The following is a 14,460-nucleotide window of genomic DNA, read 5'->3' on the forward strand; positions in this document are numbered from 1 at the left end:
ATCAATTCATGCAATCTTTTTGAAAAATAATATTTTATGCTGGCAGCCATGACTTGCTATCCCAGGCAGATATAATATTTACAAATTTTTAAGCATATTTTGAGTATTTTTATTATTTCAAGAATATTTCAAGAATATTTTAAGAATATTTCATTAATGCAGCTTTTGCATCCAGATTTTGTCCAAATAACTCACCAGCATAAACACTCCCCCCCCATTCAGAAAAAGCACGACCGATGGCAAATGGACATAGCCCGGATACTTCCGCAATAAATCAAACATCAGATACGTACAACATGGTCGCACCCACACGGGAAAAGATTCCGTCCTAACAGAGGATAACCGTGCTGAATCCCACAAAACTTCCCGAGTCAAGATCTTCAATTTTCCCAAGAACCTTTTGATATAAAGTGTGAATGAATGATGTTCTTTGTGCTGGCCCTGTGGCCGGTCGCCTTATAAATGTCAGCTGCGTAATTAATGAACTGGAAGAGACAATCATGGATTTAATTCAACTGAGTATCAGTCAACAATTTGCTTTATTCAAAAGATCAGCGCCCAGTTCCTAATAATTGTATACCCATCGACCTCTAAGTCTCCCCATACGTGCCAACCAATTAAAAAATAATACTACAGTCTGTCGCCACCATTTTCGTACTGCATTCAAGAAAGTAAAGTAATTAACCAGCTTCATCCACACGACATATACATATATATATATGTATATTTTTATTTATGAATGATGTATTCAATATATGATTACATTTCTGCAAACCGCAGTACGCACAAGCATTATAAATAATCCCAATAGTAATTTCATTTCTGCTAATTAACTCCATTTATTTACAAATTCAGCATCGCCAAGACTCCATTTTTGTGTAGTACTTTTTTTTTTCGTTTTTCCCCTTTTTCTTCGTCTGTTTTCTATTCCTTTGTGGAATCCCTCAGTTTCAGAGCTTTTTGTCACACTCCTCTATGTACATCTCTCCATGAGTATATGCTGAATGTGTCTTAACCGAGTTTGCTTTGATTCATGATATTCGGAAGCTGTGTTGAATAATTTTTGTCGGATCCATCAATTTAGAAGTTAATTCGAATCATCAGTAACCGGGTTAGATGCCAACATTGTTTTGATTATTGTTATTATCGATAATCAAGATCGAAAATGCGGGTAAAGGAACTGCACCCTTTATGTTGCATAACATTGGAGAGTAATCCGACGACAGGGGACGCGTCTCCGGAGCCGACCCTCTTAAGAACCAGGTCCGCGTTTGATTTCTACGGCAGTGGATCTGAAATCAGTGCCGGCCGATCTGATGTTAGCACCAGTACTAGTGTGGCCGGGATACTCAACAAGTGGACCAACTACGGCATGGGCTGGCGATCCCGATGGTTCACCTTGAGAAGTAACGGCGTCCTCTCTTACGCCAAATCTCGCCGCCCCGACGCGCCGCCGCGAAGCGACGTTGTTCTCATTGGCTCCCCCTCTACCTGCCGTAGGAGTAGCAGGAAACACAGCAGAACTGTCGGCATTGTACAGTTAAAGGTCAGTAAATTCTCGAAAATTAAATCAAGAACACCAAACAAGAAATTAAATGTGCATCGGGGTAGGGAAGAAGAACGGAACGAAAGTGGGGGCTTGTCTCTTTTGAATGTACTTCAAAAAATTAAATTTTTTTCCGCTACAGGTCCTGAAATTTGTCGGTAAAATAATTGTTCCAAAATGGCTTTGAAACTGGAACCCTTTTTTCCCTAATAAATTTACTTTCTATTAACATGGTTTTTAAGATTTTCTTGAAATGCGTTTATATTCTTTCTTTTTAAGAAAAAAAACTGGGTGTTAATCGAAAGTGGGTCACATCAGCAGGTGGAATTATATTATAGGCCAAAGGATAGGGCAAAAATGTGTAGCCTAGTTAAGTTTTCTTTTCGTCTGGTCACATCAAATATTTTGGGCTTTCTTTTTCTTTTCTATTTCTACTTTAGTTTTGCCAAATTTCTGATTCAAGAATTGATGTCAATTTTTTTATCTAAATTTTCTTTTCTATTTTCAGTCATCTGGGCACGGTAGAAGCAGCTTCTTGAAATTAAATACTTTGCAGCGCTCACGATTGACAGATCTTTCAAGTTTGGTCAAAATAACATTGGATTACTTTTTTTTGGCCCCCTCTTTTTTCAACTGTAAGAATGGACAATTTGGAAGAAATTAGAGAAGGAAAATTTTTTACAACGCGAAGATAATATTCTTGCTTCATGTGGTTTTATACTTAAGTCCGAAAACGAAGTAAACTACTGTTCATTATTCGCAAACTTTTCGTTGTCTGTTCATAGAATTGTTCTGTTTGCATCTGAGGTTATATGGGTTTCTTCTTGAAAAGTTACGTTTTTAATCTTATTAAGATGGTTTTATATGGTGTCGCCTTTTGGAATTGATACGAGTTTAGTGCTTCGGTGACTCGTATTATTGTACACAGTGATTGAAATTAATAAATTGCCATTTGATTCCCATATTTGTCTTAGCGATTTGATGCACTGTAACCTATCCTATTCCCAGTTTTTGGTTTTATATGAAAGTTTCATTTAGGTGGGAATAACCTTTTCTTGGGTCGCACTCCTGTGAGGTTGAAAAGTGAAGAGTGAAGACCATTTAAGATCCACATATACTAATTGAGTTCTATCCGGTTTCATGTTTGCCCCAACCAACTCAGGCATAGTACCCTTTATTGGTTGCACTGGTTTACTGCTTTCTTCTATATATTCTGATAATGTCTAAGTTTGTTTTCTGCCGTGTTTATTGGTTTATGGTTGGGAAATGCATATTGCTGTGTACTGACGTTAAACGTTGCGAATTTGTGTGTTTCCAGGTTTCATCTTTTCGCGAGAGTAAATCTGACGACAGGAGGTTTTATGTGTTTACCTCAACGAAAACACTTCATTTAAGGACCAATTCTAAAAAAGAGAGAGTGGAGTGGATACAAGCTTTGATTTCTACAAGAAGCCTTTTTTCGTTGAGACCGCAGAACGAAAGCATTCCCCTTTTAACTAGATCTTTGACAATATCAACAGAAAGGCTCAAGGATCGATTGCTCGAGGAGGGGATTGATGAGGGGCTTGTTGAAGACTGTGAGCAGATCATGCTCTCGGAATTTTCAGGCGTACAAGGACAGTTTCAAGCTCTTTTCAAGGAACGTTCCAATTTACTTGACACGTTGAGACAATTGGAGGTATGAATTTTCTAAGTTGTTAACTTAGTAAAGAGATTATTTTTTTGACTTGTTCTCTTTACTGCTTCCAATTGGTCCTTTTTGCTTGAGGGTTATTTTCAAATCACAATTGTAGTTTGTATTTTACATCTTGACAAGAAGTTAATGTGGTTTTGTCATAATTGGGGAAATCATATTTAGTCAGTTGTTCCCCCTACTGGCATGAACAGTAAAATTCACAGCTGCATCGTTTTTGCGTTTATCATGAGTTGATAATTCTCGTTTCATTTAAATATTGAAGTTTTTGCGTCATTAGGGTGAATCAATTCATGAATCTCATAAGACACGTCTCATGATACTAAGAGTTTTTAATACCACTAAAGTTGTTTCTTATTATCTATTTTTAAACGGTTACCAGATGATGAAGGCTCGGTCATCGGATTTGGTTGGTACAAAGTTTGGTTTGCCATTATCATGAATTTCCCAAGCATGTATTTATTTTGGCAGTTTATTCTTTATTAGGGAATGCCTATAAAAGTTCTCCAAATCCAATACAGTCTGCCTCTTTAGCATCATGTGTTTGGATGGGAAAACATGAGAATTTCATTTTGCTTTTCCAGGCAGCAAATATTGAAGCTGAAGCCTCTGGACTAAATGATAGAGAATACCAATCAATGAAGCATGACTATACTAATGTAGCGCGAGGAAAATATAGTGGTATTTCTTTGTCCTTATCTCCTGACCCTCAGTATCAATGATAATCCTTGACACCGCAAATTTTCTTATTTTTCATTTAAGTTTTGTGAAGCCTCAATGAGCAAAATTTAGATGTATCACAATATATTTTTCTCTTATTCTTGTTATTTTCTTCCTTGCTATGGGCTATCTTTGGTTTGATCAATACCTGTGTGTTGGCGGAACACTTGTTTACAAGTTTTAGATTGTATTTGTCAGCGATCTATTTCTATATCCTTCTGTTATAGATTCTATTTCCCTATTTGTACATACGTTGTTGCTTCCAATAATTGATGCCTAAGCCTCTTGTGGTTGCCGGTGTAGCGAGCAATCGAAACATGGTATCTGATCTAGGATACGATTTAAAAAATTTAAGTTGCTACATAACCACTAGCTCTATTTTTTGGTGTAACAACAGATGATATTCAGGCCAACAATCGGTATAGGTGCCAAAATTACTTATTTTATTATCTTAATTTGCAAGTTAGCATTATTATTTGAAATTGAAAATATCGTCACTGTTGCATATATGGCTGCTAGATGGGTTAGAAAGATTTGGATTGCTCATTATTAATTGAATCTTTTGATGTAGTTGCAGGTGTTCGATCTTATATTGTTTATGCAAAAGAGAAACTTCTTGCAAGTGACCCACAAGGGCTGAAAATTGTTGAAAACTTTGTCAAAGCGAAAAACCATTCGTAAAGAATCAATAATTATTGACATTTCTTTGTTGTTAACTTGGATCACAGAATTTGATGTCAATGTGTGTGAATATTTAGCATATAGCATATTGCTAAATATTTCTTATATACATGAAGCAACCAAAAAATTATTTATTTTCCTTTTAAAGATCCCCTCAAATGATGAATATGCTGTTATCCTTTTAAAGATCCCCTCAAATGATGAATATGCTGTTATCCTACATCTTGGTTTGATAACAGAATGGAGCACTACAGAATCATCTGATGATATTGAAAAGCAAGGTCTCGAGGAAGCATCAGACAAGGAGGAAACTCATTTCTTTGACACGAATGAGTTTTTTTCTGAACCAATAAATCACATGGATGATTTGCTGACGTTCAAAAATCCAACTGACTGTGCTGACAAGGTGGATAAAAAAATAAACCTTAGATACCCCTACGTGGAAAGAAGAAAGAAGCTACCCGATCCAATTGAGAAGGAGAAAGGCATCAGCTTATGGTCTATGATCAAGGACAACATTGGAAAGGATTTGGCACGTGTTTGTCTCCCTGTATACTTTAACGAGCCAATATCATCTTTGCAAAAGTGCTTTGAAGACCTAGAATATTCTCATCTTTTGGATCAAGCATATGAGCATGGTAAAGCGGTAAGGTCTATTTGGTTTACAAATCATGTTTCTTTTTTCTTTTTTATGATAATAATGATTACAACCTTCCGTTTCATAATCACTTCTTTCAAATTTCAGTTTAGTAATGAATTAGACACTTCAATTCTGGTAATCATTTTGAGTCAACACTGGACCAGAATTGTGCAAAGACTGCGACGGTCCACTTGCTACTTTTCAATTTCTCTTTTTGATTTTTATAAAATGAGCATCACTTCTAAAAATATTTGACTATAAATTGATTTTTCCGACCTAACCTAGTAATTCATGAGATGAGTGTGATCAACCAGTTTTATGGAATATATATTCTAAATATATTGCCTCTTAGACGATTCTGGTAATTTTGGAGCTATAATTGTTAACGAGATTATGAGCAGTACCGTGGAATAAAGATCACCACTACTGTTTGTGAAGCTGCCTGTATGGCACAATGGCGAAAATGCGACACTTGATTACTCTACGGGTTAAAAGATTTGATTTGTATCCTTGCCAACAACAAATTTTGGTGTAGCAAGAAATACTCGATCATATAGACATTATATTTCCATTGATCTTATAATGGACTAATTTGAATCTTTTAAATAATTAGAATGTGAATGATATATTAAAGCTTCATGGTTGTAATGATCAAATATGATGTTACACCAGGGGAACAGCCTGTTGAGAATTTTGAATGTTGCTGCTTTTGCTGTTTCTGGATATGCTTCATCAGAAGGACGGCTCTGTAAACCATTCAACCCTTTACTTGGTGAAACTTATGAAGCCGATTATCCGGAAAAAGGAATTCGATTCTTCTCTGAGAAGGTGATTGTGCAAAGAATAATATCTCCATTTTAGTTGACCCTTTTTGAGATGAGCTAATTGTCATATGCAAGCATATCGAACTGTTCGCCTATTTTCTAGTTATTTTTCCAACTGCTGAAGGATTAATAATTATACTTTTAACTTGAATTTTCTTGAAATAGGTGAGTCACCACCCCACTCTCATTGCTTGTCACTGTGAAGGTAGAGGCTGGAAATTCTGGGGGGACACTAACCTTAAATCTAAATTTTGGGGAAGATCGATTCAACTTGATCCTGTTGGAACTCTTACTTTGGAGTTTGATGATGGGGAAATCTTCCGGTGGAGCAAGGTACACAATAACCTTGTTTATTCGAAAGCATTTCAAGGTTGATTGTATACATGTAGGTAAATCTTCTTTTTATTTTTTCTCAGGTGACAACAAGCATATATAATCTAATTCTAGGTAATATATACTGTGATCACCATGGGACCATGAATATACAAGGTAATCGCCAATACTCGTGCAAACTCAAGTTCAAGGAGCTATCTATTCTTGAACGTAATCCTCACCAGGTAAGCACAAGTCCTTTATGCACTTTTGGTCCACTTTATTCTTTGTAGTCAATAAATTGATACTTACTAGAAAGTTCGTTCTGTTTGCTGAAATTGAGCCTTAAAACCACATTTTGACTTTTTTAAATGAGGTTTTAGAAGTGAAAATTGAATCTAACACGTTCTATTAAGATTAAAAGGTGTTATTTTAAAAGAGCTTCTCCATGCGAAATAAGATTTATTTGAACTTCGAAGACTTTTTCAACTAAGCGAACTATACTATCTCGACAGGTTCATGGATTTGTTGAAGATGCAACGGGGAGAAAGGTTGCCCGCTTATTGGGGAAGTGGGATGAAAGCCTCTACTTTAACCATGGAGATGGAACGGGGAACTCAAAGGATTTGTCGGATTCATCTTTGTTGTGGAAAAAGAATGACCAGCCTCTGAACATGACACGCTACAACCTTACTTCTTTTGCAATCACACTGAACGAATTGATGGCAGGTCTGAAGGTATTGACGACCTACTAGACGGTTTATTGTCTTTCTGTTTTCTTCTGTCAGGCAGAGTAGTCAAAGGCATGCTCAAGGTCAATACACGCTGGTCAGTGCTCCTGGGACATTCCATGAGCACTGGCATTGCGTAGACATGCCATTAATTAAGACAAGGGCCTGACATGCCATGGGTTTGCACGTTCTTCCCCTTTGAGGTTCTTGTTGATATATATAATTTACCTAGGTTCGTATTATCAAGTTTCGACCACAGCCCAACCTATGCTATAACAAAACTAAGAGTTGCGGTGCTGATGATTTGTTTTTTTTAATTCTTATGGCTCTAAAATTCGCCACGCGGTAGTCGGACTCTAGACCAGCGCCTAGGCCAGCTAGGCGGGGACTAGACGGGTTCATGATAGCAATTAATACATCTGTTATTAATGATAAAGAATATGGAATATGTTTAATATTTAGTTATTGGGGGTTAGACCGATTTGCCAAAAATTAAAAATCGAGATATTTCTTTTTTTCTTGTTTTATCCGCCATAGTTGCTGTAATTCTCATTCATTCTCTTCTTTCAACCGTTTCGATCGTTCATCATGCCTAGAATCTCATCGACCATAGAAATTCCGAAAGACCGTCCTCGAAATCTTCGTTGCTCTCCGTCAGCTTGAATGGCGCAGCCGAAGCTATAGCCGAAGTCTTACCATCCTAAGGCCGCCTAGGCAGCTGCAATTTAGAACGCTGTTTATGGCATTTTTGGGTGAATTTTTTGTCTTAATTTAATTTAGTTTTGTATTTCCAGTAATCTTTAAATATAAATCTCTACTACTTATGGTCACCGAGATTTATTAGTAGTTATTATCATATGCTGTATGAAAATTGTTTTATTGGCTTAAAATTTGATTTTAGGGGTGAATATTCATTGTTTACACGTGTAAAGCATAATTAATTGCTAAAAAACTATATTCAGGATATTTAACTGCTACAAGTTAAAGCTAATAAGTATACTAGTTCATCGTTAAAGTTTATTGTGTCTGCTTTATAATTATGGATGAAATTCTTCAGCTTGGTGAACCTGATTACAACTTATGTTTAAAATTTTGTTTATTTTTTAAATTTTCTATTAGAAAGTGGAACTTGTTATAAATGAATTTTTTTTGGCTATTTGATGAAACATTAACGAATTTTGAATTTTTAATTTATGAGAATTTTAAATCAGTTGGTTATACTTGAATTTGATTGCGAGTTGTTATTATATATCAATAATATGATTTTTTTTCCACTTGTGTGCATTTTACACGTCTTTACATCTAATATTTTTTTATAGTTCTCTCTGATTTTGTCTATTTTAATCATGGATGAAGGAGAAGCTCCCACCAACAGATTCGAGACTGAGACCGGATCAGCGACATCTTGAGAATGGAGAATATGACAAAGCAAACGCTGAGAAGCTCCGATTGGAGATGAGACAAAGAATGGTATGTGTAATTCCGTTTTCTCGACCAAATTCGATTGTATATTTAATTTTCATGACCACAAACTTACACATGTAACAACTTCTTCTTCTCTTATAACAAGGGTCCTTTAGTTTCTGCTAGACTTCTATAAGTTAGCGCATACGTTTAAAGATCACAAAATCCATGGACCCTTCACATGGATCTACGTTTTGTTCTAATATGATATAGTATTTTCTTTGATTTATTGGTTGTCGAATCACACACGCCCCATCCAAAGTAACTAAAAAGGAACAAGTAAAACATTATCTGCCCTCCCCTAAATTTGACAATGGTATAAGTAGAATATATATACGTCTTTTTCTGCAGTCGAGGAAGTTGCAAGAACACGGTTGGAAGCCGAGATGGTTCAAAAGAGACAGTGAAAGCACCTTCCGATACGTGGGAGGATACTGGGAAGCCCGAGAGTTAGGGAAGTGGGATGGATGCTCCGACATTTTTGGTGAAGTTAACGAAAGCCTCGTTGACTCGTTTGAAGGTTCGTGATTCCTTGAATGGTACTTATATGATTTATCAGGTTTAGGACGTACGGACTGAACAATTTTTACAAAGGGACTAGACACATTGAGGACCTACGGCTTGAATTACACTAATGAAAATATTTTCTTTTAGGAGAATGACTACGGCATGGTTGCCAAGATTTGATAAATTAAAGCTTTCATAGGGTATGAATTCAGCATTACTTCTCTTCAATTTCAGAATTTCGAATCGCCGAACAATTCCTTGCGACACCTGATTTTTTTTTTTTCCCTCACCGGACGTGCTTTTTGTATCTCTTAAAAATTTATTATTGTTGCAGCGTACTAGTTCCAAATCGAGCAATTGTTGTAAGATCTTATTATTTTGGAGTAGTGCTCTGAATAAGGGGAAAAGTTGTATAGCAATCATCCTCTAGTTTGATGATAGATGTCGTCGAGGACTAAATGATATGTTGCAGCTCAGTTCATTGATACGACATATTATTCAACAAAGATTTCAAAAATTTCTGGTCTTTTTTGTACGAATGCGTGTGTGAAGTGAGGTTTTGGTTCCCATAAAAACTTGGGACTTGACACAATTTACGACTCTAGTCGTCTTGTGTTCAAATCCTACCAGCGGCTTGAAATGTTTAATTGGTTACTCATGTTAGGTATAAATAAAGACAAAAACTTCAGTGCGACTGTTTCACATGTTAATTTGATAAGACGAATATTTTATTTAAGTAATCCATGAAAAAATATTATATTTTATGAAAATATAATTTTTATTGTAAATATGAGTATAGTTGACCCGTTCACGTCTAAAAATATGTGAAATTGTCTCACAAAAGATTTGCTATAACTTTAATCTTAATTATTTAACTTCTTAATTTATGAAAAGAAATTATTATGAATACTACCTTATCACACCCCGGATATAATGAAATAAGATGACAAAAAAATACGAATCTAATGCAAAACTAAAATAGTTGGGGTTGACGACCGAGAAGTGAGTTATTTATACCAAACATTCTTCTAATGGTTAGATCCAATCTCCTTGTCTATGTAGAGTGGAAAAAGAATTTCAAGTTATAGATAGACTAAAAAATCGACCAAAATTGTTACTTTGCCCCTCTTTTTTTGTTTGAAATCTCCGAACCTTTAGTGAGTTACAGACAGTTTGAAAAGATCAAATCTTCCTCTAGAGTGGAACCATGCAGTAGACACAAGATAGATCTTCATTCCAAAGAATAAGGCTTTTTTTGTTTTCTGTTGGATCTATTCTGTAAATGTACTCAAATTAGATAAGTAGAAAGACAATCTAAACATAAAAATATATTTAATGTTTTTATGTGAACGAAGTGTGAGCACAGCATGATTATAAATTTGGAGATAGAACGTACGATAAAGTTCAAATTAAAGAATTTGTCACACATGCAATCGAAAGGTTGTCAAAGTCACAGTATCAATGCGTATAGTGTTGATTAATGCATAGTAAGGAAGCTAGTAGTCCTCCACGGTTATTCAATCGTTTGAATTTAGCTAGCCTTTTCGGAAGATAGCATGCACGTCGTACTCTTAGCCAGCCAGTTGTTTTTCTCTTCTTCTTTTTTTGTGCCAATAATACATCGAGGGGTAGCCCTTTTTATCCCAATTTTGACCAAATCAATTTGCTCTATCGATTAATTCCGCTTTCAAAATCTTGACCATTTCGTGAATATCCAATGGTCCATATCTCAAGACATATATTAAAGATGTTAATGTGACAAAGCATAAATCATATGTTGAACAATTTTCTTCGGGCTCGTACGAGTTGTGTAGGTAGGACAGTAACATGTGAATAATTAATTGTTGGAGACTTGCAAAAAGCAAAATTATGATGAAGTTGGAAAGTAATCGATGAAGTGTTTCATATTTTTGGCATCATGTTAAAGATTATTTCAACCTGGCGATTTGGACACAGATAAATTAAATGTCATGAAAAAAATAAATTAATTATGCGAGGCTTGTATAGTAACGAAAGTTTCTGGCCAAACTATGGATTAATGATGTCATTAAAAAAGAAAAGGATGATTCTTTATATATTGAAATATAGATAAATGTAGAGAAATGTGCTATTTATTCTTTTCAAAACATACATGGTATAATCTTTTTAAAAATCGACTCTCAATATAATCAGATTTGACCATAAATTCATTCTCACGAAATGGCATCTACTATTATTGACTAGCATAAGTTATAATTGCTTCAAACAAGGTTCCATATAAATATAAAAAAAAACTGAAAGATTTGATTTTTCCTTCAACTAATTTGAATTAAAAATAAAAACAATTTTGAACTCAGATAAGGATGTAAACGAATCGAGCCAAACAATCACTTCTCTTACACTCAAATTTCGATTTGAGAGAGGAACGACAAGACCTCAGACCTAACGAGAGATATCTCTCTATCCCTTCCTTTTTTTGCTCATCTTTCTTGGTATGAGCGACTAAGCTATACTGGTACATTACACTGAAACTAACAACTCTACTTCAGCACATAAGTTACATCTCTTGTTGGTTTCCATCGATTAACCACTAATTGCTTCCAACCTAAGTTCGCAAACGGCATAGGCACAACCATCACTGGAAGCATTTTTCTTCTTGATAAGGAGAAATGGCAATATTGGAAACGGGAGGAGTTTCGACCCAATACACGATTAGCATTTCGGGATCTGAATTCCCACTAGAGAAAACGGGAGTCAGCACTCGCTTCACGCCTCTTGAATTCTTATTCACGGATGAATTGGGAAAGCCAACAGAAAGCAAGTACAAGTATTAGTAGCATAACAAAAATGCCTGCAAATTATTATTGTATACTCAATTACCAATAAACTAGTCGAGTTCGACATAAAGGAGCTAAATATCCTTAAGCTCGAGCTCGGCTCGATAAAATTGTCGAGATCGAATTTGGTTTCGAGCTCGGCTCAATAAGCTTAACCAACGATCTCAAACAAGCTTTGTACCTAACCGAACTCCGAGTAGCTTACAAGCAGCTTGGTCCGTTTCCATCCCTATGCATGGGAAACAATGTAATACAAGCAACTAAGAATATACATGTCGACACCTGACTACTCTATGTAATATCCCATAAAATTTATATTAAGATTTGGTTTGGTTATTATGAATTTTTGGTTTTCAATCGATGCTAATTTCTAATATATTTTATAAGGTGTTATGTGAAGCCTTTTAAACTCAATATATCATCTATTTTTCAATCTTAAGACCGAGAAACAAATCATGCAAATAATTTAATAAATTATTTGTGAGAACCCAAAATTTTGGAAGTGCAATTTTTAAATATAAACATGTATAAGAATTTATTTTCAAGTTATGGTATTATTGTAAAACTAATAAATTCGAAAATATTAAATAATACATGGTATTGAATTCCAAGTCAATAAATACATGAAATTCAAAATTCAGTACAAATCATGTACTAATTTTGAAATAAGGCTGGATATCAATCAAATTTGGAAGTAAATATTGCATACATGGTAGTTTTCTCAACAAGTAATCTATCAAATTTTCAGTACTGTCCAGATACATTATGAATGTACAAGAAATCAGTCTACATTCAACCATCCAGCCCAATATCAAATTTCAGAATTTGGTAATGTAATATGTATGGAAGGAGCATCTCGATAATTATGGAATAATTATCTCAAAATTATGGAAGAAGTATCAACTCGGTTATGATAGGATTTTTATCCACACAAATATAAATAAGAGGGCCTATGCATTCAAAATTTTCATCTTCCAAACTCAAATTTTCGAGAATTCTGTCCCCCGCGGTGCTGCCAAGAATCGAGTTAAGAAGCTGCCAAGAGATCGAAAATCTGCCCAAGTTCTGGAATTTCGTCCCATCAGTCCAGGTCACAGAATCCGATCTCCACCTGTAAGAATATGATATCATATGTTTTGAATAACATATCCAAATTTAATAAAAATCCAACAGTTGATTTTTTGTTTCTAGCCTTCGTAAAAAAAACTGCTCAGATTCTAGGCGGGACAGCATACCTACGGTTTTTTGTCCATGAACAGGTCAAAACGACTTTATAATCCGATCTTCACTGTTCATTATTTATTTGACTTACTTATGAACATATTTTAAAAGTTTAAGCCTGATCCAACGGTTCAATAAAGCACAAAGAATTTTATAAGGCGACTATTTTTTCGGTAGATATGCTACTGCATTTTCGAAGTCTCGATTTCATGACTATTCTATGGTTTTCGAGTTCTTTACATTTTCTTCTAGATCTAAGGTAAGTGAAGTTTGTTTTAAAATATGTTACGTATGAATTATTTCGTTTTTGAAAGTTTCGGTCGAGCACCATTATTCTGTTTCTACCCCTTCTTGATATAATTATTGTATGTTTTATGTTTTGGACACTGTGAGGATTATACTGGATATGAGCGGGAAATCTCAATATGCATGTTATGTTTATGGCCCTTACACGGTGGGATTGTAACCGTTATACGGTCTCGCCTCTTTAGAGGAGTAAAAATTAGGAACTGATATCACTAAACTATAGAAAGAAGAGGAAAATCGTTGCCTTGACCAAAATTATGTTTATGGTTATGATGACATGTTATGAGAATCATGTTATGCACAATATGATATGTGGTTTTAGAAATTCATGTGTTATTTGTTATGTATGTGCTCGTACAGCCCTCACTTACTGCGTGACGATCATATCACTCACTCCTTACTCTATCCTCCCTAGATAAGTCAGAATAGGAAATCGAGAAAGATAAACAAGACCAATTTTGAGGTTGATATTAAGATGAATTAAGAAGTTATTTAGTTTTCGCTTAGTAAGTTGTAAACGCTTTTGCATATTTTTATCGTTTTAAGAATATATGTTGTAAAGAGAATCTTATGATTGGTTATGAGTAATAAACTGGTTTTTGGTTTATACTACTACGACATTTGTTGTTTTTAATTGTGTGGTTGTAAAACAACGCTATGTCGACTAACCAGGTCTCGGAGCATGACATTATTCACACACGATATTAAAACTCATAAAAATGATCGAAGCAACAATACTAGCATCAAGTAAGTACAAGTGACACCAATAAATATGTTAATCAGACATGGAATGCCAGGACAATTTAATTTTACAAGTTGCAACCAATTTCATGCTTATTAGCCGTACACAACTCTCTTTTTTAGAGCAGCAAATTATGTCACACCTAAAGTGGTAAAACAAAACGAGCAAAGAAGAAGATGTTAATTGTCATGTGTTGGTTGGATTAAGTCTTTGAGTGTTGTCTTTATGTACTTGAGCAATTCTCTTTTTTGAGCTAG

General features: G+C 35.0%; 1 protein-coding gene across 7 annotated transcripts; it reads left to right on the forward strand.

Moving 5' to 3' along the window:
• Positions 1-770: 770 nt before the first annotated feature.
• On the forward strand, positions 771-9,640 carry LOC142555731 (oxysterol-binding protein-related protein 2A). Of its 7 annotated transcripts, none has more exons than XM_075666789.1 (11): positions 771-1,546; positions 2,865-3,224; positions 3,824-3,920; positions 4,880-5,286; positions 5,953-6,108; positions 6,270-6,437; positions 6,521-6,661; positions 6,932-7,153; positions 8,504-8,617; positions 8,963-9,150; positions 9,266-9,640. In XM_075666789.1, exons 1-10 carry the CDS (start codon positions 1,166-1,168, stop codon positions 9,137-9,139), a joined length of 2,223 nt encoding a protein of 740 aa, XP_075522904.1. In that variant the 5' UTR covers positions 771-1,165; the 3' UTR covers positions 9,140-9,150; positions 9,266-9,640. The 7 variants fall into 7 exon arrangements, with proteins under 7 accessions (XP_075522904.1, XP_075522905.1, XP_075522907.1 ...); XM_075666790.1 differs by having other exon boundaries at positions 8,963-9,131; XM_075666792.1 differs by lacking the exon at positions 771-1,546 and adding an exon at positions 1,919-2,284.
• The last annotated feature ends 4,820 nt before the right edge of the window (positions 9,641-14,460 follow it).

This window comes from Primulina tabacum, chromosome 9, assembly GCF_025594145.1.
Source record: "Primulina tabacum isolate GXHZ01 chromosome 9, ASM2559414v2, whole genome shotgun sequence".
NCBI lineage: Eukaryota > Viridiplantae > Streptophyta > Magnoliopsida > Lamiales > Gesneriaceae > Primulina > Primulina tabacum.